We start from the raw sequence: 25,239 nt of genomic DNA on the forward strand, positions 1-25,239 counted from the left end.
GAAAGGTATCATGCGTATTTGCCTTATGTGTCGGACCTAGGTGGACTGTTTCAACCGCTACGTTCCGGTGCTTTTTTGCACTCGGCCACGTAAGCATCCTCTACACGTCCACCTTCAATGTCCCCAACACTCCAAATACTTCCGAGTGTGCTAGACCTGGGTGGACTGTTCCGACCACCACATTCTGATGCTTTCCTTGCACTCTCGGCCACGCGCACGTCCTCTACACATCCACCTCTAGCGTCCCAACACTCCGGGTACTTCTAGGCTCCAACTCGTCCTTGTGCTCCCTTCGATCGAGGGTCAACAAATCACCTAATCGCTTGGTCTTGACCACCCTGTGGCCTCTTCTCACCTATAATGGGGTAGGCTGACCCGATTTCTTTTAAGGCAATGACGCCAAAATGTTTACCGCTACAACTAATAGATTAAATATAGGAAATAATAATGTACATGACAATGCATTCCAGACATGGCAGTAAAATATATCTTTATTTGCACATGCAATTATTACAGAGAAGAAGACCAAAGATGATCAGCCAAGGATTACAATAGATCCGACTATACAGTACTACCTTACTTGGGGTACACAACATATTTAAAGAACCCGACGGTTGCCGAGAGGAACACGACCGTCAACCAACCAACAGATAACTACCCAAGAGTGACAACCCACTTAATATAAGTAATTAATATATTGGCAAATAACAAATATTATCAAATATAACCATATGCATTTTATGTTGACTACATTCTACAACTTGTATCTAGCTCTGAAATATCACATTTAAAGAAAAGACATAGTATTATTAATTTAATTAAAGAACAAGTAGGTGTTCTTCTACTATTCAGAAATTTCAGTGTCCTAGAGAGGGTGGGACATTACACTTTTCAGTTCAATTCTTCCACACTATTTTTAGTAAGTCAGTTATGGGCACTGACATAGTCAGTTGGCACGCTTTTTATTTTTAATATTGTCAGTGGGTTCACTTTTGATGATCATCTTGACTTTTGATATAGTCCAAGGACTTTAAATTAAATAATGATAAGTTAATAGAGTTAAATTAAAGATTTATCTTTATCATTATTTTAATTTATTTAATGAAGGGACTACAAAGGCCAATTATTAAATTAAAGATGATTTATATTAATGGATGGGCCTTTATTATTTAATACTACATTGAGAGATTAAAAAGGGAAGTGATTTTTATTAAATAAAAGAAAGAAAAAAAACATTCCCGAAAAATAGCAAAAAAGTGTTTTTTCAAAAAAGCAACGAAAAAGAAAAAAATACATTCCCAAAAAGATAGCAAAAAAGAAAAAAAGTGTTTTCTTGAAAAAGCAGACAAAAAGCCAAAAAAAAAAAGAGGGATTGGGGCTTTCATTTGGGGATATGTTGAGTTTGGATTTTGATATTGCTTTTGTTTGGAGGAGATTGCTTCTTCATCTTTGGTTTTTGAGAACAAAAACCCTTGCAGGCAATATTCTCTACTTTGTTGAGAGATACATTCTAGAGAATGCTTGATGATTTCATTTAAAGGTCACAACTATGCTCATTGGGGAAGATCTATATTTTAGTTTTGTAGAGTTTATTGAACATCCGATTGGTAGAGGTCGATTTGGAAGGTGATTTGAAGGGTTTTGTTGTTTATTGTTGGTTGTACTTCCTCATGCAAGCCGCACCATTTCAAGAGCTTGGACGTGAAGATTTTATGGTAGAAGATTGGTCTTTGAGGGTTTAAATCTGCATTTTTGGTGTTTATTATTTGCTGTTAATCGGTTCAACGCCCAGCCATACCATTTTAGAGACATTTAAAGAAGTACCTAGGGTTTTTGGACATTTTATTTGCTGGTCATTGCTGTAGCAGATCTTTATTTCACCAAATCAGCAAATGGGTATGTAGGAATTAGATATGAAATATCATTTTATGATCTGGGTTGCTCTTACATTTCATAAATTGTGTTAAATCAGATCAGAAATTACTTCTGAAATTCTCAGCTACTTGTATTTTTGAGTTTCTTTAATTATCTGAGTATTCCATTTATCTGCACTTTATTTGGCAACTCAAATTCATTGCAAAGGCATTCTAAAACACACAAAAAAATATAAAGGCAAAATAGTGCTACTTATTACAAGTGGTACAATCCCAGAGGGGGGAATTTAGGGAAGAGTTAGCAGCACAACATATGAAAAACTCTTGTAGTTTTCATCTGATTTTTGATGTTGTTATGGACTTTCTGTTGTATATGCAATGTGGCTCACAAATGGGTTTACATCTTGAAACCAAATTTTTTAAAAAATAAATTTAAATATCTTGCTGCAAAGTTAATGAAAAGAAAAATTGCAAAAGCATCTGAAAGGAATGAGATCACTTGAGGTTGGACAAAAGTTTAAATGCTATGAGACCCAGAACACTAAACAACTCTAAAGAAAATGCCAAGAAGAGGTGACTTCCTAGCACAGTGAAGGAGCTGGGAGACCAGAAGGTAAAAGGTAAAGCTACTACTGCAAAAGAAGACTAAATGGCAGGAGCAAGGAAACAAGTAATACTCAATAGCTGCCACGAAAACTCTCCATGGTGGTGGTTGATTGAAATATGTTCTGAATGTTTCATTGTAAATCTAACATAGAAGTGAAAAGAAACTAATAGAGGAGTTATGGTTGCCATTAGTAATGCAGTGAAGAAGTCGAAGGATTGGCATGAAAAAGGTAAAGCAACTAACCTGCAAAAGAAGTACATGGAAACAAGCAATACATACTAATCTGTCACAACCTCTGAAGGCAGTGACTCAGACAAATATGCTCAAATGGTACCTAAGTCTAAATGAAGAATCTAAAAGAAAATCACTGGGAAAAATGGATACTATTAGAAAAGGCACCCTGGACCTGGTAACGAATAGATTCTTCATACTGATAAAGGAATGACAACACTGCAAAAGAAAGTAATCAACATTCAGGGGCAAGTCTGTGTGACACATTGGGTGATATAATAGGAACTTACACTCCTGAAGCTGAATCTCAAAACAAGACAGAAGATTCCAGCACATGTGGGTAGAGTCAACGATGATCTTGAGAACATGAGTGGCCAAGGAAATGTGAGTGATTGAAGCATTTGATCCAACTAGTTTCTAGAGAAATCTAGTGCAGTATGCTTGAAATTACTCCTCTTAGTCATATTTTGTCATGTAATGGGATGGTTAAGAAGCTGATTCATCTTCAGATATCTTCAGATATGTGTTATTGAATAAGGTATGTTAAGAAGCTGATTCATCTGTGGAAATTTGGGGAAGTGGTACAATCCCAGAGTGGGAAATTAAGACAAAATTAAGAATTAATGTAGTGAAACAATTACAACACTTTGAATTAACAATGATAGAGAAAACGTGACTGATGATATCTTTGAAGGATTTCTGAACTCAATATGGAATTGTTTGTCTAAGGATTGTGTCCTTACAAATTTGCCTACATCTCAAAATTCCTGTATTATTTCTATTGATACTACCTCTATATCTAGTTCAGATTTTTATAATAAATAGTAAGACTATGAGCTTCTCTCTGATGGTGGACCTGAATCATCTTTCAGAAGGGAAGCTCATAATCCTAAGTGGACTAAGACAATTCTTTATAAACCTAGATATCACGTAGATGATGCTTCAGATGCTGACATGACCCAAGTCATAAGTGGGCCAACGTTGGTCTTATTGTGAAGGGTGTGGATGGTTCTACTTCTGACTATCAAACTTAAAATGATGCCTCAAGGCACAAGGGAATTATAGAAGACCTGAGTGCAATCCAAATCATTGATAACAACTTGGAAGTTTGTGCTCAATCTAAAAGGAAATTCAACATTGAAGTGAAAAAGGGTCTAAAAAATGGTCCACCATAGCCAATTTTTATGTTATAGTGAAGTATATGGACACTTATGCCTCTCAAATATGAGATGTCAATCATAAAAGGAGTGCAGGAGAGAGAACTATGGTGGAGTAAAACTTAATTATAGGAACTTGGGAGTTGGTATCTAATCTGAAAGACAAAAAGAATTGTGAAGTGCCAATGAGGCTATACAATTCAGACTGTTTCAAATGACGCCATTGGGAGGTACAAGGCTAAACAAATAACACAAATACCAAATAGATAAAGAAAGACAACAACAATGTCAACAAATTCCATCATATCAAAATAGAGTGGTTGAAGAACACACACACCTGAACATCCATAAGGATTAAGTCATAATTTTCCCTATCTATTCGAAGAGCATTAATGCATTGCTGGCCATCACCAACAACATCCACTTCTGCACCAAATTTTTTTAGTTGTTGACATGCAACTTTTTGGTTTACCAAATTATCCTCTGCAAGCAAAACTTTCAGCCCTTTGAAAAGAGATTCATTACCAAAACTGGGCACGCTAGAAGCCACTGAATCTTCATGTTTCCTTCTTGCATATGAAACACCATTTATTAATGAATCCCCCTTATATTTAGACATGTCATGGTTCTCCATGTCTTTGGCCTTGGTAATCTCACATTCAACTTTACTGAGAACTGATGAAGATTTGCTTGAAAGCTCTCTGTTTTCTTCTAAGCTCTGGATGGTACCATTGCTATATGAAGAATGTGCAATGCGTAAGGGCTCATTGGATATTGTACATTGATTTCCAACATACATCTTCTTCATACCATAGAAAACATTCTGAGAGTCGCACTCCTCGTGGAGGGAAACTGCATCTGCTTCATTTTCTGTCATGCAAAATCCACTTCTACAATCAGTCTTACTGCTTGATATTTCTACCCCTCTATCAAATCGAGCTATGAAAGAGAAGGTACTTCCCTTGCCAGGTTCACTTTCCAGCCAGATACGGCCACCCATCATTCCCACTAACCTGTCAGTAAAAAGGGCAATGTCATACTGCTGTGCATTCTACTTGCTAATAAAATTTGGAATACAAAATTGATTAACATGCAAATCCTAACTTTGCAATATTTACCTTTCTTACTTAGAAAAGATTATAAAGAAATTGTGAAAAATCTACAAATAAGGGTAAATATAATAGTTAAGCCAACATGGGAAGAATTGAACTAAGAGTAGGAAACAAGGTTTTATGAGCACAAAAAAGATTTCGAACAAGAATGTCCTTGTAAATGCATTTTTCACTCAGCTACTATCACTAATGCATAAAAAATCACTCAAAGCATTATAACAAGTCAAGGCACATATAGAACACAATCAGGGAATATGATGGTACCATATTTCATTGTACATACTGTTATCAATAAAGCTTGCACCCTCACCAAAGCTGTGAACTTCATTAAACTATCGAAACATGGGAACACTTCAAGGTTGTGGATGACCTAAAATGAAGTGGACCTCCAGAGCAAGCTGGTTCTTTCTAACTGGTTATCACCTAAACTTAATGATTTTTGTTGAGAAAGAGTAAGGAGGAAAACATAAACTGAAAATACAATCTAACAGCTGATAAACCAAATGATATCTTGAGAATACACAACAAATAACACACAATATAACAGTAATAATAAAGCTCTCCTACACAACTCAATAGCTCATAATCTTTGCATCAAAAATTCATAAAAAGGCTTGCTAATCGCAGTCCTAAGAGGAAAAAACTCTTTTTCACAACCTAAGACTGATAATTATTGAAACGCAGCTTATTGTTAATGCATGATAGCTTCGGTAAGATAAATGATTGAAGGAGAGATAAATGAAGTCTCTCATTCAATCATTTATCCTATCGATAAACTATTAGGAAAAACTTCAAGCTATTTCATTTGATGATCATTCTTCGTTTGTATATGTTCAATCTACTTAGTTCGATCAATGTTCAAACTATCGATAATCATATCATAGCATAGTATACCGATTAATATCGGTTTGCATTATAACTGTGATCACCGATTATTATCGGGCTAACCAAGTATCCCGGTTTATATTGGTTGATTTATTGACAATAAACTAATGATGGTTATCGGGATTAACCAATTGCTTTCGGGTGGCAAAGCATACACCGCTCGGTATCACTTAAGCGATCACCAATTAGTATTGGTTAACAAGTTACATAGACACCGATTGGTGTTAAATAACAAGTTACGTAGACACCGATTGATGTTAAATAACAAGTTACGTAGACACCGATTGGTGTCAAATGATAAGTTACGTAGACCCTGATTTGTATCAGGCTATTGATTAATGTACACACCGATTGGTAATTATAAGTCAAAGGGTGCGATCAAGTAATGTCTTGATCGGTCATGTCTAAAAGACATGACCGGTCAAGGCATTGCTTGATCCTCCCCTCTTGCATATATATATCAATCGATATCTGTGAGGAGGACATCGAAATCAATAAATGCTCCTCTCACCTGCCATACAAAAGAAGATAATCAGATTTATCATATAAATAGATAATACATAGATCAAGAAAATATAAACTAGAATATATCTTGCATATTGAATTGAGAATTGAACATCATTTACATGGTATCAGAGCTATAGTCAAATCGAACCTGAGGCTGTTCAATTTTGTGGAAAATTCAAAACAAGCATATATTCAACATCACAATTCTTCTAATGGCTAGCGCTATCAGATTTGAAGATAGACTCGGAGGAAGTGATGACTTCTCAGCATGGAAGTTCAGAATTCAGATGATTCTAAAAGAAAATAAAGTTGAATCATTTGTAAAAGCTAAAACTGTAGAACCTGAGACTGAACCTGACAAAACAACTTGGAGAGAGGGAAATGAAAAGGCCATCAAAATCATAGTTGATGAGGTGAGAAATAATATTATGCCCATCATAAGGAAACATGAAACAGCCTACAACATGTTCAAAGCACTTAAAGATGCATTTGAGATATCTAATGCCAGTAGAACCTTGGCTTTAAAAAGAGAAATAAATCACATAGCCATGATCAAAGGAGAATCAGTCAATGCCTACTTCATGCGAATATCAGCCCTAAGGGATGAACTAGCAACCCTTGGATATGAGATCCAAAGCAAAGAATTAACACTCATTGCTCTAGATGGGTTGCCTAGCATATGGGCAACATTCGTCCAAGGCATCAGTGCAAGGGATGAATTTCCAAAATTCGATAGGCTAAAGGCTGACTGTCTCCAAGAGAAAGCAAGGCAAAATAAGAAAGGGATCAAGCAAAAGAATATACATGAAGATCTCCAAGTTCTAAATACAAACTCAAACAAGAAAAGCAAGCAGAAACAATTTAGAAAGAGAAAGGGTCATCACAGCAAAAACACCTTCAAGAAGGACCTTTCTCAGATTCAATGTTACAGATGTGACAAATTTGAGCACTATGTTGCCAAATGTCCAGAAAGAGATAAGCAACAAGCCACATTTGCCAAAACAGGAAAATCTAAAAGGGAAGAGGACCCCGAGAAGTATTTACTCTATTCAGCACTCAAAAAACCAAGCATCAAACAAAGTTAACTCCTAGGTGATCGACAGTGGCTCATCCAGACACATTATAGGATTCAAAGAAGTGCTAGACTCCATGAAAGAAGAGAATGATGAGGAAGTAACTATCGGAGATGACTCTACACATCCAATCAAAGGAGTTGGAACCTGCACCATCAAACTAAAGTCAGGTGTATCATTACAACTTAAAGGAGTACTATATGTTCTAGGCATCAAGAGAAACCTAGTCTCAATATCAGCATTGGAGGACAATGGATACAGAGTGACCTTCATGGACAACAGAGTGTTGGCTTGGCTAAAGAATTCATGCATCAAGAAAGCTAAAACTATTGGTCCAAGACAAGGCTACTTGTATGAGCTATGCATAGAGCCCAACTTAGTCCTAATCCATGAAACTATAGATGCTAATGAAGTTTGGCATAGAAGACTAGGCCACCTAAATTTTATAGCTTTATCATCAATGGGAGATCTTGTCAAAGGTCTACCTAAGTTAAAACAATATCATTCAGGGGCATGCAAAGGATGTGCCCTAGGTAAAAATACTAAGGGTGCTTTTCAAAATAGTACTAGGAAAACAAGTAAAATTTAGAGTTAGTTCATTCTGATGTATGTGGACACATGTCCGTACCTTTCTTTGGGGGGATTTTTGTATTATGTAATATTTGTTGATGACTACTCTAGGAAACCTTGGATCTACTTTCTGAAATGTAAAGAATCAGAAGAGATCCTTAATAGGTTTAAAGAATTCAAATCACTAGTAGAGAACTACTCAGGAAATAAAATTAAAACCCTAAGAACTGATAATGGGGGGAAATACACATCAGAATTATTTAAAGAGTTTTGTAAAAATTCAAGGATTAAGAGGGAGTTAACAATACCTTATAATCCTCAACAAAATGGGGTAGCTGGGAGAAAAAACAGGACAATCGTTGAAGCTGCCAAAGCTATGATTCTTGATCAGAATCTAAATGTCAATCTTTGGGCAGAAGCAACTAGCACTGCTGTATATATTCAAAATAGATGTCCTCACTCCCATCCTGAAGATAAGACCCTTTAGGAAGTCTTTACTAAATCAAAACCAAATATCAACCACCTTAGGATATTTGGATGCCCTGTCTATATTCATGTACCTAGGGAGAAAAGATTAAAATTAGAGCCTTCTGGAAAAAGGGAAATCCTTGTAGGATATGGTGAAACCTCCAAAGTCTACAGGATCTATATACCTAGTCAAAACAATATTGAACTAAGTAGGGATGTGATTTTTAAAGAAGACTTAGCCTTCAAAAGAGCCCAAAGCTCACTAGAGCCTGAAGTCTATATCCCTACCCCTAGCATAGATGAAGATCCTACTCCTGAGCTTCAAAGGGAGAATCCTGAGGAAACTATAGGTAAAACTCAAAATCCACATACAGAAAACCTCAAGAAAATACCACTATGGGCCACCAAGACTGTAGCAGAAGCTCAGAGGTTTGTTGCTCCTTCAAGAACCTTCAGGGAAAGCAAAAGGCCTAATAAATTCACTAGCTATGTTGCCCTTATGAATGATCTCTCTAAAACCGAACCAAACAATGTATCAGATGCACTTGAACATCAAGTATGGAAGGATGCCATGTCTGAAGAGTATCAATCTATTATGAAAAATGATGTTTGGGAGATTGTTCCTAGGCCAACTAAGAAATTTGTTGTTTCATCTAAATGGTTTTTCAAAATCAAACATGCTGCAGACGGCAGTATTGAAAAACAAAAGGCCAGATTTGTAGCTAGAGGGTTCTCACAAAGGGAAGGAATAGATTATGAAGAAACTTTTGCACCTGTTGCCAGGTATACATCAGTAAGAGTTGTATTAGCCATTGCAGCAGCAAAGGGGTGGAAGGTACACCAGATGGATGTTAAGACAACATTTCTAAATGGTGAGATCTCAGAAGAAGTCTACTTAGAGCAACCTGAAGGGTTTGAAATTCATGATGCAGAGTCTCATGTGTGTAGACTCAAAAAAGCTCTCTATGGGCTTAAACAGGCTCCCAGGGCCTGGTATGAAAGAATTGACACCTCTCTCAAGACTAGGCTTCTCCAAGAATGATGCAGATCCTAATCTCTACTACAAAAGGAATAAAGGTGATATGCTAATATTGATTTTATATGTTGATGATTTATTAATCCCAAGAAATGATCACCTTATAGATCAATGCAAGAAAGATCTATCCAAAGAATTTGATATGAAGGACTTGGGACTCCTTCATTACTTCCTAGGATTGGATGTATGGCAGAATTCTGACAACATTATACTAAACCAAGGAAAGTATACCTTGGACATTTTGAAGAGATTCAGAATGCTAAACTGTAGGCCCATGACCTCTCCTATGGAAACCAATTTACATAAACTTAAAGAAGCAGCACTAGAGTCACAACCCACTGACCCTACTCAATACAGACACATGATTGGGTCCCCGATGTACCTGGTAAATACGAGGCCAGATATCTGTTATGCAGTTAATGCTCTAAGTCAGTTTATGTGTGAACCTAAGGAGATACTCCTGGTTGCAGTAAAACACATTATGAGATACCTACAAGGTACCCTAAACCTTGGTCTCAAATATGAGAAAGTTGCTATAGACCTACATGGATTTACAGATTCAAATTGGGCTAGAAGTTTGACTGACAGAAAAAGCACTTCAGGGTGTTGCTTCAGTCTAGGTTCAACTATGATATCTTGGATCAGCAGGAAGCAGTTTTCTGTAGCTCAAAGCTCCACCGAGGCCGAATACATTGCAGCTTCTATGGCTGCTCGAGAGGCAGTATGGCTTAGGAAGTTGCTTGTGGGGTTGTTTGGAGAGCCTATGAAACCCACTGTTATACATTATGACAATCAAGAGCTGCATAAAACTTTCAATAAATCCAGTGTTCCATGACAGATCCAAGCATTTGAGATTCCATACCACTATGTGCGAGATATGGTAGACAAGAATGTGATCCAATTATAATATGTTTGTACAGGAGATCAAACTCCAGATATTCTAACCAAACCTCTTTCCAGAGTGAAGGTTGATCACTTTAGAAAAGGTTTAGTTATGATAGAAAGGTAATTTTCTTTGTAATCTGTATTTGCATATCAATAAGATGTTTAATGTGTAAACTTCTTTGTCATGATAGGACATTTTGGATTTTATCCCCTGGGTTCATATCTAAGAGGTGACGATCTCTCAAGATAATGAACACTTGTATGTAGACATTATAAGGTGACGATCTTATGATGTCCAAACCAGTTATCATGTTGGATCTCTGGTGTGTCATGGATGTGCCATGATTGTGTTGTGGTAAAACATTTGTCTAAGGTGTTAGTGCACATACCACAACTTGGATAAGATGAGAATTTAATCTTTATCATATGATTATCCTTAAGTATTGCGTGTTTAGGCGATACTGATATCACATGCTTAGGTGATATCCTGTCATCACAAGATTGACGTGATGGACACTTGTATCACATGTTTAGGTGATACTTCATATCATGTGATAGGTGATATGATTTTCTAGAGAGTCGGATTGTGTAAAGAATACTAACCATCATTTGAATTGTGATGCTTGATATATTGTTTGCATTTATCTTACCTAGCTAAGAGGGAGTGCTAATGCATGATAGCTTCGGTAAGATAAATGATTGAATGAGAGATAAATGAAGTGTCTCATTCAATCATTTATCCTATCGATAAACTATTAGGAAAAACTTCAAGCTATTTCATTTGATGATCATTCTTCATTTGTATATGTTCAATCTACTTAGTTCAATCAATGTTCATACTATCAATAATCATATCATAGCATAGTATACCGATTAATATTAGTTTGCATTATAACTGTGATCACCCATTATTATCGGGCTAACCAAGTATACCGATTTATATCGGTTGATTTATTGACAGTAAACTAATGATGGTTATCGAGATTAACCGATTGCTTTCGAGTGGCAAAGCATACACCGCTTGGTATCACTTAAGCGATCACCAATTAGCATTGGTTAACAAGTTACGTAGACACCGATTGGTGTTAAATAACAAGTTATGTATACACCGATTGGTGTCAAATGATAAGTTACGTAGACCCTGATTTGTATCGGGTTGTTGATTAATGTACGCACCGATTGGTAATTATAAGTCAAAGGGTGTGATCAAGTAATGTCTTGATTGGTCATGTCTAAAAGACATGACCGGTCAAGGCATTGCTTGATCCTCCCCTCTTGCATATATATATCAATCGATATTTGTGAGAAGGACATCGAAATCAATAAATGCTCCTCTCACCTGCCATACAAAAGAAGATAATCAGATTTATCATATAAATAGATAATACATAGAGCAAGAAAATATAAGCTAGAATATATCTTGCATATTGAATTGAGAATTGAACATCATTTACACTTATGACTGTAAAATTCCTTACTAGGAATTGACTACAAATAATGTGTATGTCCAGATTATGCAGAGAAGTATTATTTAATTTAGCCAGTTGATCATTGACATGCCTATGAAATTCCTTATTATAATCCTTGCAGTCCCAAATTAACCTTCATACTTGTTATTCAACATAGTAATGATTGAGTAGTCATTATACAAATTCAATATCATTTAATTAAGTATTTCAGGGTGCAACTCTTAGTTTGCAATGTTGTCAGTGCCAAACTTGCTGTCGTGATCCTCCGGTGACGTCATCGTTTGTTCACTGGTTGGCAGCATGAAAGACCTCTGCCACGCCCACGTTCCACTATTTCCACCCGACTTTGATTCCGCTTATCCTTACGGAATAGTCCACCAAAGGCCGGCCTGCACCTCCGTCATGGTCACTACGAGTTATTTGAAATCCTCACGCGAAGGTCATTGTGTATTGTTTGCAACCCTCACGTGATGTCACTGTGTATTGTTTGCATTCCTCACACGATTGGTATTATCTCGATATCGGACCTCTTAGCCACAGCACCCAAAGCGATAGTGTCATCTCCTCTACGACTGGGACACCACACCCTGTCACGGTATTAAGTTTGTATAGTCTGGGAACTCCATGGGGTATACCAGCCCAACTCCACTCCACTGCTTACGCAGCCTCCACCAATAAGCCAGTTCTCACGGTTTCCGCAATTGAATGACATCACACATATACTTTGCGTGGTCTCGTTGTTTGTGTTCTGCAAGATGCTTAGACCTTACACGCGGAAGAGGAATGTAGCCTGCGTGCAATATTTACCCGTATCTACCCCTCCAATGCCGTTAATCTTCTCTCAATCGGTGTGTAAGATACACACGCCTATGCAATTTCCTTCAATACTCCAGTAGGCCAGTTAATGGCTGGCAAAAGGAATTTCTTCATCAAGTGTTGATATCTCACTGATAATCAACCTTCACTTCCAGGTCGGGTTTTTAATAAAATCTCCTCCTTCTCCTTATTTGCCAATCCTTATTTAAAGTACAAAAGCGGGTAAAATTCCCGTAGGAAAACCAACTCCCGCAAGATTAAATAATTACATAATAGTTAAGCAAAGTATTTAGGCAAACTAATATTTAACTTTAATCTTTATTGAAAAATCAAAGAACTCTTATTATAATATATTAGTCATCAACATTAGAACAAATATAAAATAAGTAAAGTTCACTTTATTCATAATTAATACCAAATAGTATTAATTTTATTCATAATTAATACCAAATAGTATTGATTTGACGGGGACATCACAGTCTCCCCTGCCTCGCGTTGCTTGCCCTCAAGCAACTCCAAAACTCTTTCATTTTCCTAGGTGGCATCATCCTGAGGCAGATTTTTCCATTTGATGAGATATTCCCTGATAGTTTTGTTCCGTAGTTGCCTGTCTCGTGTGTCCAAAATTACTTCTGGAATCATTTCTAGCTTTCCTTCATCATTCAAAGGAGGTAAATCTTCGAAAACTGACACTTGCTGCCCCAAAGCTTTCTTGAGACAAGATACATGAAATACATTGTGTATTTTGCTATCCACTAGTAAATCAAGTTCATAGGCTACTGCAGCAATCTTCCAAACTACCTGATATGGACCATAAAATCGAGGTTTTAATTTTTCAGACCCACTACGTTTGAGAGAAGATTGTCGATAAGGTTGCAACCTGATAAATACCAAATCTCCCACTTCAAAGTGGCGTTCAACTCGCTTTTTATCTACATAGAGTTTCTGTTGATTCTGAGCACATTGCAAATTCTCCTTAAGAGCTGACAGAATTTCTTGGTTTTCTTGAAGCCAATCACGAGATTTGGGTACATTGCTCTACTCAAAAGCGAGGTCAAGAAAAGAGAGTACATCATAGCCATATAACGCTTTGAAAGGAGACATACCAATTGACATATGAAAGGTAGTTGTATAGCAATATTCACCCAAATATAACCACCGAACCCAAGCCTTCTGTTGACTGGCTACATAGTTACGAAGGTAACCTTCAATCTACTTGTTCACTATTTCCCTTTGTCCATCGGTTTGCGGATAATAACTGGTACTATGATTCAACTCTCTACCTGTCAATTTGAAAAGCTCCCCCAAAATATACTAAAAAATCTGCTATCCCTATCACTGATTATAGTCTTTGGTAAACCATGTAAACGGAAGATCTCTCTAAAAAATAACTCTACAATCTGAACTGCTATAAATTCTATAGTGATAGAAAAAAAGTGTGCAAATTCAGTTAATCTATCAACCACAACAAAAATACAATCTTTACCTTGGGATCTCGGTAAACCTGTGATAAAATACATTGATATAATTTCCCATTTCTGATCTGGTATACGTAGTGGCTGTAATAACCCTACAGGGTAAGCTTGCTCTGCTTTATTTTGCTGACAAGTGGTGCATTCCTTGATATAGCGTAGAACATCCTTTCCAAGTGAACCTTTCTCTTACCTGTCGATACATTTTGAAATATCCAGGATGCCTTGCTAGAGGTATATCATGCATAGCTTGGAGGATTTTTGCTTTGAACTTCGAACCTGGAATTAAATAAATCCTATCCTTGTAATAGATAACATCATTAACAACTTTATATTTGTCATCTTGTATATTACCATCTAGCAAATCACATGCAAAAGAATCCTTTGAATATTCAACTAGCAATAAAGATTTCCAATTAGTTGTTACTACAGAGAATGCATTGATTTCAGGCCTTCTAGATAAAGCATCTGCAACAATATTATTTTTACCCTTTACATATTCAATCTCAAAATCATAAGCTTGGATCATACTGATCCATTTCTGTTGCCTGTCATTCAAATCTTTTTGTCCCAAAAAATACCTCAGACTGTTATGGTCAATTTTCACCACAAATCTGCTACCAACCAAATATTGTCTACATCACATTCCAACACAAAAGGCTGATTAAAATCTGGAAGAGCAAGTACTGGGCAAAAACTCATTACCTCTTTGAGTTTCTCAAATACCTGTTGAGCTTCCTCTATCCATCGGAAAGCCCCTTTTTCGATAAGATTTGTCAAGGGTGCCCCAAGCTGTGAAAAACCTCTGACAAACCTCCTGTAATAAATACATAAACCAAAGAATCCTCTTAATTCTATAAGATTCCGTGATGGTGGCCAATCCAAGATGGCTTTTATCTTTTCTTGATGAACCTGTACCCCTGTTGCACTAATCATATGTCCTAAATACAAAATTTCAATCATTCCAAATTCACATTTAGAAGCCTTTGCATATAGTGATTGAGATTCCATAATACCAAGAACTATGTCAGTATGTTTCAAATGCTTTTCTCAAGTTTTGCTATAAATCAATATATCATCAAAGAACACTAGCAAAAATTTCCTTAGCTGTTTGTTAAAGATATGATTCATACAGGACTGAAACGTTGCCGGAGCATCTGTTAAACCAAACAGCATAACCAAGAATTAATAATGACCATAATGACAACGGAAAGCAGTTTTATGAATGTCTTGTTCTCTTAACTTAATCTGATGATACCCCGATCTCAAATCAATTTTAGAAAAATAAACAACACCATGCAATTCATCTAACAATTCATCAATTCGAGGAATTGGATGCCTGTTTTTTATTGTTAGGCTAGGGTTTTGTGGTTGAATTCATTTAGTCTTTCAACATTGTTTTTCCACTTTTCACCATATACAGCCACCATTCATGTGCTACACCATCAAGATATAATGCAGCATATTTAATTGCCTCCTCTTCCAACATAGGGTTTAATTGGAAGTATGTGTCTAATTTTTGCACCCATGCCCAAGAAGTTGTTTTACCTGTTCCATCAAAATAAGGAATGGACATTTTTCCAATTTTCCTTTGCAATTCATTGTTGTTTCCTCGTTGTCCTCTTGGCTTATGTTTCATTCTAACATCTAAATATTCTCTCAATGTCATTGTTGATCTGAATTCTTCTCCAGAACCTAACCAATCCTGATGTATTTCTTCCTGTATTTCTCTTATTGTAGGTTCATTTTCAGGCGGTTGCTTTCTAGCCGTAAATATAGGCATAAATGGTCTAGATGTTCCTGTTCTTTCTGGCTGATTATTAACAGACTGTTCATCTCTACCCCCATTGTTTCCCCCATTATTTTGATGTTGATTATTCTGTCTACCAATATTTTGGTGCTGATTTATATTATTAGCCATAAATTGGGTCATCAAGTTGGTCATTCTGTTAACATTATCTTGCATATCTTGCTGACTTCTGATTAATGCAGCCAAAAGGTCCCTTTTGTTATCCGGATCTCCCATGTTGGTTTCAAAAATAAATTCCTCGTCAGTTTCAGTGTGGCTATCCTCAAGTTCAAACGGAATAGATGAACTCCTTTGTGCTAAAGGAGAGTTTTGAAATATGTTTTGGCGAGCCCTAGTGCTTCGGAAATTATAATTTCCCTAGTGCATACTCAACTGTGCATTAAGTTTTCATGAAGTTTCAACACCCTACAGGATAGCAGGATTCAAGTGCTTTGATACCACTGTAAAATTCCTTACTAGGAATTGACTACAAATAATGTGTATGTCCAGATAATGCAGAGAAGTATTATTTAATTCAGTCAGTTGATCATTGATATGCCTATGAAATTCCTTAGTATAATCCTTGCAGTCCCAAATTAACCTTCGTACTTGTTATTCAACATAGTAATGATTGAGCAGTCATTATACAAATTCAATATCATTTAATTAAGTATTTCAAGGTGCACCTGTTAGTTTGCAATGTTGTCAGTGCCAAACTTGCTGTCGTGATCCTTACTAGGAATTGACTACAAATAATGTGTATGTCCAGATAATGCAGAGAAGTATTATTTAATTCAGCCAGTTGATCATTGACATGCCTATGAAATTCCTTAGTATAATCCTTGCAGTCCCAAATTAACCTTCGTACTTGTTATTCAACATAGTAATGATTGAGCAGTCATTATATAAATTCAATATCCCTTACTAGGAATTGACTACAAATAATGTGTATGTCCAGATAATGCAGAGAAGTATTATTTAATTCAGCCAGTTGATCATTGACATGCCTATGAAATTCCTTAGTATAATCCTTGCAGTCCCAAATTAACCTTCGTACTTGTTATTCAACATAGTAATGATTGAGCAGTCATTATACAAATTCAATATCATTTAATTAAGTATTTCAGGGTGCACCTCTTAGTTTGCAATGTTGTCAGTGCCAAACTTGCTGTCGTGATCCTCCGGTGACTTCATCGTTTGTTCACTAGTTGGCAGCGTGAAAGACCTCTACCATGCCCACGTTCCACTGTTTCCACCTGACTTTGATTCCGCTTATCCTTACGGAATAGTCCACCAAAGGTTGGCCTGTACCTTCGTCACGGTCACTGCGAGTTATTTGTAATCCTCACGCGAAGGTCATTGTGTATAGTTTGCAACCCTCACGCAATGTCACTGTGTATTGTTTGCATTCCTCACACGATCGGTATTATCCCGATATCGAGCCTCTTAGCCACGGCACCCAAAGCGATAGTGTCGTCTCCTCTGCGACTGGGACACCATACCCTGTCACGGTATTAAGTTTGTATAGTCTGGGAACTCCATGGCATATACCAACCCAACTCCACTCCACTGCTTACGCCTTACGCAGCCTCCACCAATAAGCCAGTTCTCATGGTTTCCGCAATTGAATGACAGCACACATATACTTTGCATGGTCACGTTGTTCGTGTTCTACAAGATGCTTATACCTTACACGCGGAAGAGTAATGTAGCTTGTGTACAATATTTACCTATATCTACCCCTCCAATGTCGTTAATCTTCTCTCAATCGGTTTGTAAGATACACACGCCTATGCAATTTCCTTCAATACTCCAGTAGGCCAGTTAATGGTTGGCAAAAGGAATTTCTTCATCAAGTGTTGATATTTCACTGATAATCAACCTTCACTTCCAGGTCTGGTTTTTAATAAAGTCTCCGCCTTATTTGCCAATCCTTATTTAAAGTGCAAAAGCAGGTAAAATTCCCGTAGGAAAACCAACTCCCACAAGAGTAAATAATTAAATAATAGTTAAGCAAAGTATTTAGGCAAACTAATATTTAACTTTAATCTTTATTGAAAAATCAAAGAACTCTTATTATAATATATTAGCCAACATTAGAACTAATATAAAATAAAGAAAGTTCACTTTATTCATAATTAATACCAAATAGTATTAATTTTATTCATAATTAATACCAAATAGTATTAATTTGACAGGGACATCACAATGACCTACAAAAATATATGTATTCCTATATAAGGCATCAACATGAAATGCAATTTTAAGGGGAAAAGCTCACCACAAAGAATTGCATAACACTAAAGACACACAGTAACAGAAAAATGAGAAGGCACAAGCTATTATCACTGCCAAAAGGTATCACCAATCTGTATTACTTCTGAAAATGTGTTACAAAATTATCCACATCTGCAAAAAAAACTCTCAAAGTTACAAGTTGCCAAAAGATGAACTGAAAGATCCCTAAATGGATTCTTTGCTGCCCTGGATAAGTTTTAATTAATAAACTATCTTTCAGAGCCTTTTGGTGTTCTTAGAGACTAGACAGAAGATGCAGAAAGTGTTGTTTATTTTTTGGTGATGGGGATTGCAACCATTAACCAATAATAACATAGAATTCAACTCAAAATAAGATATCAGCTTCTGATTTTATTTATGACAGCAGATTACATTCAACTAGGAGTGAAGATACATTCACCAAAACAATTAGAAACGTACCACGGATCCAGCGCTGGGGTTTGTTGCTGATTTGCTATCCAAAAATGGATACAGGCATGAGTTGAAGGTACAAGGGCAGTCCAGATGTACCAATACACTTATACTACCTCCAAATGAATTACCAATAACAAATTGGGCCAAAAACCCAATTACCAGCTGGAAATCCAAATTCTACCAAGCAAAATTATACAATTTTAGCCTTAAATCCTCACTGTTTTGCTCACCCTAATCTCAATTCAAGCCTGATGACTGTGATTTCTTCTACACAGTCCTTGCTGATCCTAACAATGAAGTTAAGAACAAGAAATGGAGTTAAAACCCTCCATTTTATTTATTATCACTCCACATCCATTTGTAATGGTACAGCCCCCTTGGGAAACAGTACAGTTGATAAAAGAAATAAGTAATGCACTGAAATTGAATGTATTCTTGCTCAGATCTGATGTAATGACCTTTCTGCTAATGATTACTGAGTTTGCTTGTTGAAATGACCCTCAATATGCCTGAAACAAGCTTCTGATGTGTTCCACGTGCCTCCTGTAGAAGGGATTCCGTCCTCCTGAAGACCAAATCTGAGGTTTCCGTCTCAAACCTACTTGTTGTTGTAAATTGCAGACCTACAACTTCCAAGTTCTTCACAAAATAATATATCATGAATCAAGAATACCTCTAAGGCTGAATACATGCATTCCTTACATTCCACGTGGGATGTACCTGCTGCAAATGGCGGCCTGTTGACGTGTATTTTGTACACAATCATACACAGAATAAAATACCCAAAGGTACCTTATCCTCTCTTGAATAAAGTCTCTGACTGCTGAAGATATCGCAAGAAGGATCAGTCAGGGTGACTCCAATGTTCTTTTAAGTAGGGTCTCTACGTGTGGATAAGCACCAGTGGTCGTTGTGATTGCTGTGTCATCAAGGGGCCTTACGTTTCCGAAGTAGAATTTCCTAAACTAACAAATTCTCAAAAAAGATCAAAAGAATAGGGCTTACAAGAGATCTAGTCTAATCTAACCCTAAGAATGACTCAATGTGGACGAGACTTGGCAAGATTCTACCAACTTCAATATTGCCATAAAATAACAACTCAACTGAAATTGATGCGATCTTCTAAGGTAACAAATGATCTTTCAATTCATCAAGGATCATGGACACTACCACAAAGGCACATATCCAAGGTTCAATGACGATTGAAGGTTTGGGTGATTCAAGTTGATCCAGTTGACCACGCAAGGCATTCCTACAATCAGCAAGAAGCTAGTGGTTTGGAAAGTGAATCTTACCAAAGATCAAGCCCAACACTTAGTCTTTCAACTAAAATACTACTTTGATTGAGAATGATTCAAGAAAATGAACAACCATGGAAATAGCCACAAGAATTGCAATAAAACACCATAACTTCAATATTTTATTGATCTCAAAGCCATCATGAACAACAATTGTTTGAAATTCCTTCCTCAAAGCTCAATCTTGCTACAAAGAAACTTGCTCTCTAATCTCTAATCTCTTATTTCTAACTTCTTCTAACTATTATTATTATTGCAAAATGAAAAGAAATGAGGGTATAAATACCATCCTCAATTACAATGAATGGTCCCGATCGAAAGAAGATCAATGGCCAAGATTATGACACCTAAACCCTAATTAGGGTTTATTACAAATAGCCCCCTTTTTACTGAACAATATTAAATGCATAGCCAAATATTAAATTTGGCACAAAAATCTAGGAGATATAGACCAATGACAATTAAGGTGCCATGTCATCTATAACAACCTATCTTCTAGAATCTTATTCCCTTTCCAATGCTCCTTTTTAGCATATGTAATGAATCTGGATACGATTCCTTCGATCTCAGCAATTGGAATCTCGAGAAGATTCCTCATTCGTTCTTCCAAGTGGATGACCTGATCAAAAGCCTTGAGAAGAGCAGCGTCCCATTCAGGTTCAAGTTCTTTGGTCTTTTCAATCAGGAGCATGGTAGCAAACATCTGGTCTCGTTGCTCATCTAAGATGACATTCGCATCTTTGCAAAAGATGACCTTGACCCTTTCTTCCAATTCCTGTAGATCCACATCTGTCTCAACTTCAATCATCCTGCCAAGAATAGTACGTAGTACCTCAAATACTCTGTCCTGGATCGGGTGAATAACCTCCTCAACATGATTGCATCTAGTACTGATGTCCTCGAAGAGAACTTCCTTCATCTGGAGTAAGGTTGACCACTGAAGTAAACTATGAGGTCCTCCATCCATTATCTTTTCTTGCACTAGGACCTTCCTTGATGTTTGTCTAATTACTTGCAGGATAGGAATGATAACATCTTTAGTATGAGCAAAGGCGGCTACCATTATCATCAAGTTGTGGATGATCTCAAGAACCTGGATAGCTCGGTGAATGGTCTGCATCATCCTTGTTGCAAATTCCATAGCAACAGTATGAGATTTGTCAATCCAAGAGCTCATAAGCTGGACCAAACTCCTGACTCTCTCTGCCTCACCAATTGATTGAAGGGGAAGTGCCTGCATAGGAGATACTGCTGGATCCTGACGTCCCAAAGGCTGATTAAGATGGCTGAAGTAAGTTCTCCATGCACCGACCTCTCTCTCAAGCTTTCTATTTTTCTCCATTTCTTCCCTAAGCTTGTCTTTTAATGCTTCAAACGAGTCGGTGGCCTCATCCAGTGTCTGTTCGGCTGTGAGTGGACCAAGCTCAAATATCTCTACATCATATTCTTCTGCGAGGATCTCACCTTCATACTTGTCCACTGCCGGTGTAGCTATCTGCAATTTCCTGGATCCTGTCTCATCTCTGATCATCTTGGACATCTTAGTAGCCTTCCTCTTCTCTGTCACTTCTTGAGAATTCCCAACAAGGCTCTCTAAATCAATCACATTGTCTTCGTCTTCGATCACAATCACCCTTGTTAGTCTTTCCTTTAACCAATCTGGGATGGCAGATCTTGTTTCTTTAGCCTGTATCTCCTTAGGCAATGTTTCTTCTTCTCTGAGAGGAGATGTTACTTCGTTATCTTCCTTATCTTCATGTAGCTCATTACCTTGGAGAGATCCACTAGGTGACCTTCGAGGTGCCTGTCCTTCTTCCTGTTTATCGTTCTGTACCATTGATTCCATAGACTCTTCTATTTCAAGCGTCCTCTTCTCTGGTCGAGAAGATGTGCCGGATGAACGATCTCGGTTGGCTTCTTGCTTCTTCTTGGAGGATTCTCTTTTCTCAGGTCTCTCTTTCCTCTTCGAGCCTCTTGGATGGGGATTGCCTTCACTTACGCTTCGAAGGTTGCCTTCGCTTGTGTTTCTGAGATTAGGATTACCTTCACTTACACTTGCCCCTCCTTCTGCTGGTCTTTCCTCCAAAGTAAAAGTCATAGCTATGCCTTGCTCTCTCAACTTCTGATGCTGCACATCAACCCATCTGCGAGTACAAGACAAAACTGGAGCCATCAAAGCATCTAGATCCACAACCTCGGGTTCATTCCAATCTAGCCTCACTGATTTGCTTTCTCGATCATAAGATGATTGGAGATGTCTGCCACTGTCCTGAGCTTGGTCGGCCACTCTGTAAATCTTGCATTTCCTGATGAAGTCTAAAGGCAATCTAGAATGCATCTTTCTTTTCACTTCAAGATCATCTAAGAGATTCATCACAAAGTCTTCTATCTGAAACTCATGCTTATATTTTCTACCGACTGTCTCCTCTATATACCCATAAGGATCAAAGCTCTCTCTCAAAGCAAAGAATGAAAATGAATATAAAGCTAACTCCTTCTCTGCATCATCCATGGCTAGAGCATTAGGACATACCTCAACTGAATTCCCCAATACGATAGGCACAGGAACTCCATTTCCATGTCTGTGTCTGAATGCCTTCACATAAGCTGCCAACTGTCTTGTTACCTCAAGTAACACAATTCTGTCTGTCGGATATCTCGGCAACATGTATGGAGGTGAAGGACATCCATGAACTCTAATATAAGTAAATTTCGGAAATTGGATAAACCAAGCACCGTACCTCTTTACAAGCTCTTGTGCATCCTGAGATAGCCTATTGTGAATCCCGCCTTGCAACGTCCTGGTGATATTCATCGTGAAGGTATCATTGACTATCTTGTAGTTACTTCCTGGCGGATGATGCAAGTGAACATAGGAATCACAAACTCTGACCTCGCCAGGTCCTCTTCCAATCACTCCTTTGTGAGGTAGTCTTGCATACTCAAAGCTCCTGATCAAGGCATATATGATGTATGAACTCATGTAGAAGGACTTGGTAGCCTTTAGTCTCCTTAACTGTACGTCCAAGCAATAGCTAATCATTCTAGCCCAATGAATTGTTCCTTTTCCCTGAACTATGACTTGGATGAAGTAGAACATCCATTTCTCAAAATAGAAGGCTTGAGGAGCTCCTGTAACTCGGTTGAGTAGTGTTATCAAATCTCTATACTCCTCCTGGAAATCGATCCTATGTGGTGTGTTTGGAATCTTGCTCAGGCGAGGACGACTCTTGAGTAGCCAATTCTTGTTGATGAAGCTTAGGCAAGTGTCTGGATCATCTTCGTACATGGACCTGGCTCCTTCTATGCTTTTGTAGATCATATCTCTGTGCTCTGGAAGATGGAAAGCCTCACTTATAGCCTCCTCTGAAAGGTAAGCCAAAGTGTTTCACTCCTTGGACACGATCGATCTTGACTGTGGATCATAATGGCGAGCACACTCGATCATCAACTCATGGCACTGGACTGCTGGAGGGAAGCCGGCCGCCTTAATGATGCCACTTTCAATTATCCTCCTGGCGATAGGTGATGGCTTGCCAATGTAAGGGACCTCTCGAAACTTCTTCGTACTGAAGTTTCCCAAGTTGGTATCTCCAATGTTGCTCCACTTAGACACGATCTTGGTCTCCAATTCTTCATTCTTTTGATCTTCCTTCATGAGAGCTGGACGACTGGTGGATGCTCCCGCCTTCGGGGTCGCCATTGTAACACCTACACAACATTTCATAATAAGAAATAGATTTTGCAATATATAAATATAGATTAGATCAAAGATTGAATTTAGGAAACTTCATGATAAGTCTTTGAGTTATCATTTCCTAAATACAATTGAGCTACAGGAAATTCCAAAATTTCAAAATTCAAAATTTAGATTGAGACTATGACAATCAAAATTCAAATTTAGACAAGGGAGATCTTGCCATACCTCACTGAGAGCTAACTCTAACAAAAGATGCAAAAATTAAGGAAGTTCGCCTAGGCAAAAATGAAGTTTGAAGTCATCAACGTGGTCTTCCTCTAGCGAACGCTTTCCTTGTCAACTCCGCCACCTTTGGGGTCTTCAACGGGTTGATGGCAAATTCGCTCCACCACAAACAAAGTTCGCACTCCTCTTGATGAGATTTCGCACTTTCTCCGATTGCTCTCCAAAATCGCCTGCAACAATGATCGAATGATGTTTTGAAATGCCATAACATACCTCTCCTTTATAGGCGCTTACCTCTTCAATCCCCCATAGGCTGACTTTTGAAAATAGGCAAATAATAAATAAATTTTAAATAAAAATGGAGGCCGACTTTGTAAAAATATGGAAAATAAAACCCAAGCGCTCTTTTTATTTATTTAATTAATTAATTAAAATGCCTTTGTAATTGATTTTTAAAAAGGCAAAATTAATCAATTAAATGCCTTGTGCGCACCCATTAAATGCCAATTTTAATTAAAAATATCAAGGTTTATCGAAATTTAGTATTTAATGCAATTTGAAAATGATGTTGGCGCCTAGGCATGGGAAGAAAAATGAAAATTAACCTCATCGCTCTGGTCCCTGGGAGAGGGACAGGAGCGCTTCTTCATTTTGGTCTAGTATTTCTCGCTTCTTACGTTCAAAGTCACATCTTGGACGTCCAAACTGGCATTTTAATTGGGAATCTTGAGCTTGATCTATTCAATTTTGTAAATGAATGCCTCTTAGAACCATTATCGCCCTGGTCCTTGACTGAAGGACAGGAGCGAACTTTACATTTAGCTCAAATTTGTCAACCTTTTGTCGTTAACCTCTCGTTCATCATCTTCTTAAGGACATTTTCAACCTTGTGTAACCTTGCCTTGACGTAATTTTTTGAAGGAAATGACCAGTTTAGTAGAAATCGCCCTGGTCCTTGACTGAAGGATGGGAGCGATTTTGCATCTTTGCTCAAGTTAGTCACTTTTTGACGTTTGGTTCCTTGTCCATCATCCTTCCAAGGACATATTCGATCTTGTGTAACTTTGCCTTGGCGTAGTTTTTGGAAGGAATGATAGTCTTCATTGAAATCGCTCTGGTCCTTGACTGAAGGACAGGAGCACCTTGGGCAATTTCATCACTTTTCATGGTCTTTTACACTTTACTTTCCCTCGAAGCACCTTCAACATCATTGCCCCCCTTGTACCTTGGCCTGGATTCATTAAAATTCAAAGGGGAAGGCTAAATAACCAAGATTTCGCCCTGGTCCTTGACTGAAGGACAGGAGCGAACTTTCATTTGTAAGCTCATTCGTATTTTGCCAACTTTCAAATT

At 37.5% G+C, this 25,239-nt stretch overlaps 1 protein-coding gene across 4 annotated transcripts in view; it reads right to left on the minus strand.

Annotated features, from left to right (window-relative positions):
• The window catches only part of LOC131036640 (uncharacterized), a 192,926-nt gene that overhangs the window by 18,315 nt on the left and 149,372 nt on the right, over positions 1 to 25,239 (minus strand). For 3 of the 4 annotated variants that reach the window (XM_057968571.2, XM_057968570.2, XM_057968568.2), the window contains one exon: positions 4,207 to 4,882. In XM_057968571.2, the coding sequence (XP_057824554.2) occupies positions 4,207 to 4,882 (676 nt within the window). The remainder of the gene's footprint in view (positions 1 to 4,206; positions 4,883 to 25,239) is intronic. The other variant, XM_057968572.2, reaches the window with a different exon arrangement.

The sequence above is a fragment of the Cryptomeria japonica genome, chromosome 1 (assembly GCF_030272615.1).
Source record: "Cryptomeria japonica chromosome 1, Sugi_1.0, whole genome shotgun sequence".
In the NCBI taxonomy this organism is placed as follows: Eukaryota; Viridiplantae; Streptophyta; class Pinopsida; order Cupressales; family Cupressaceae; genus Cryptomeria; species Cryptomeria japonica.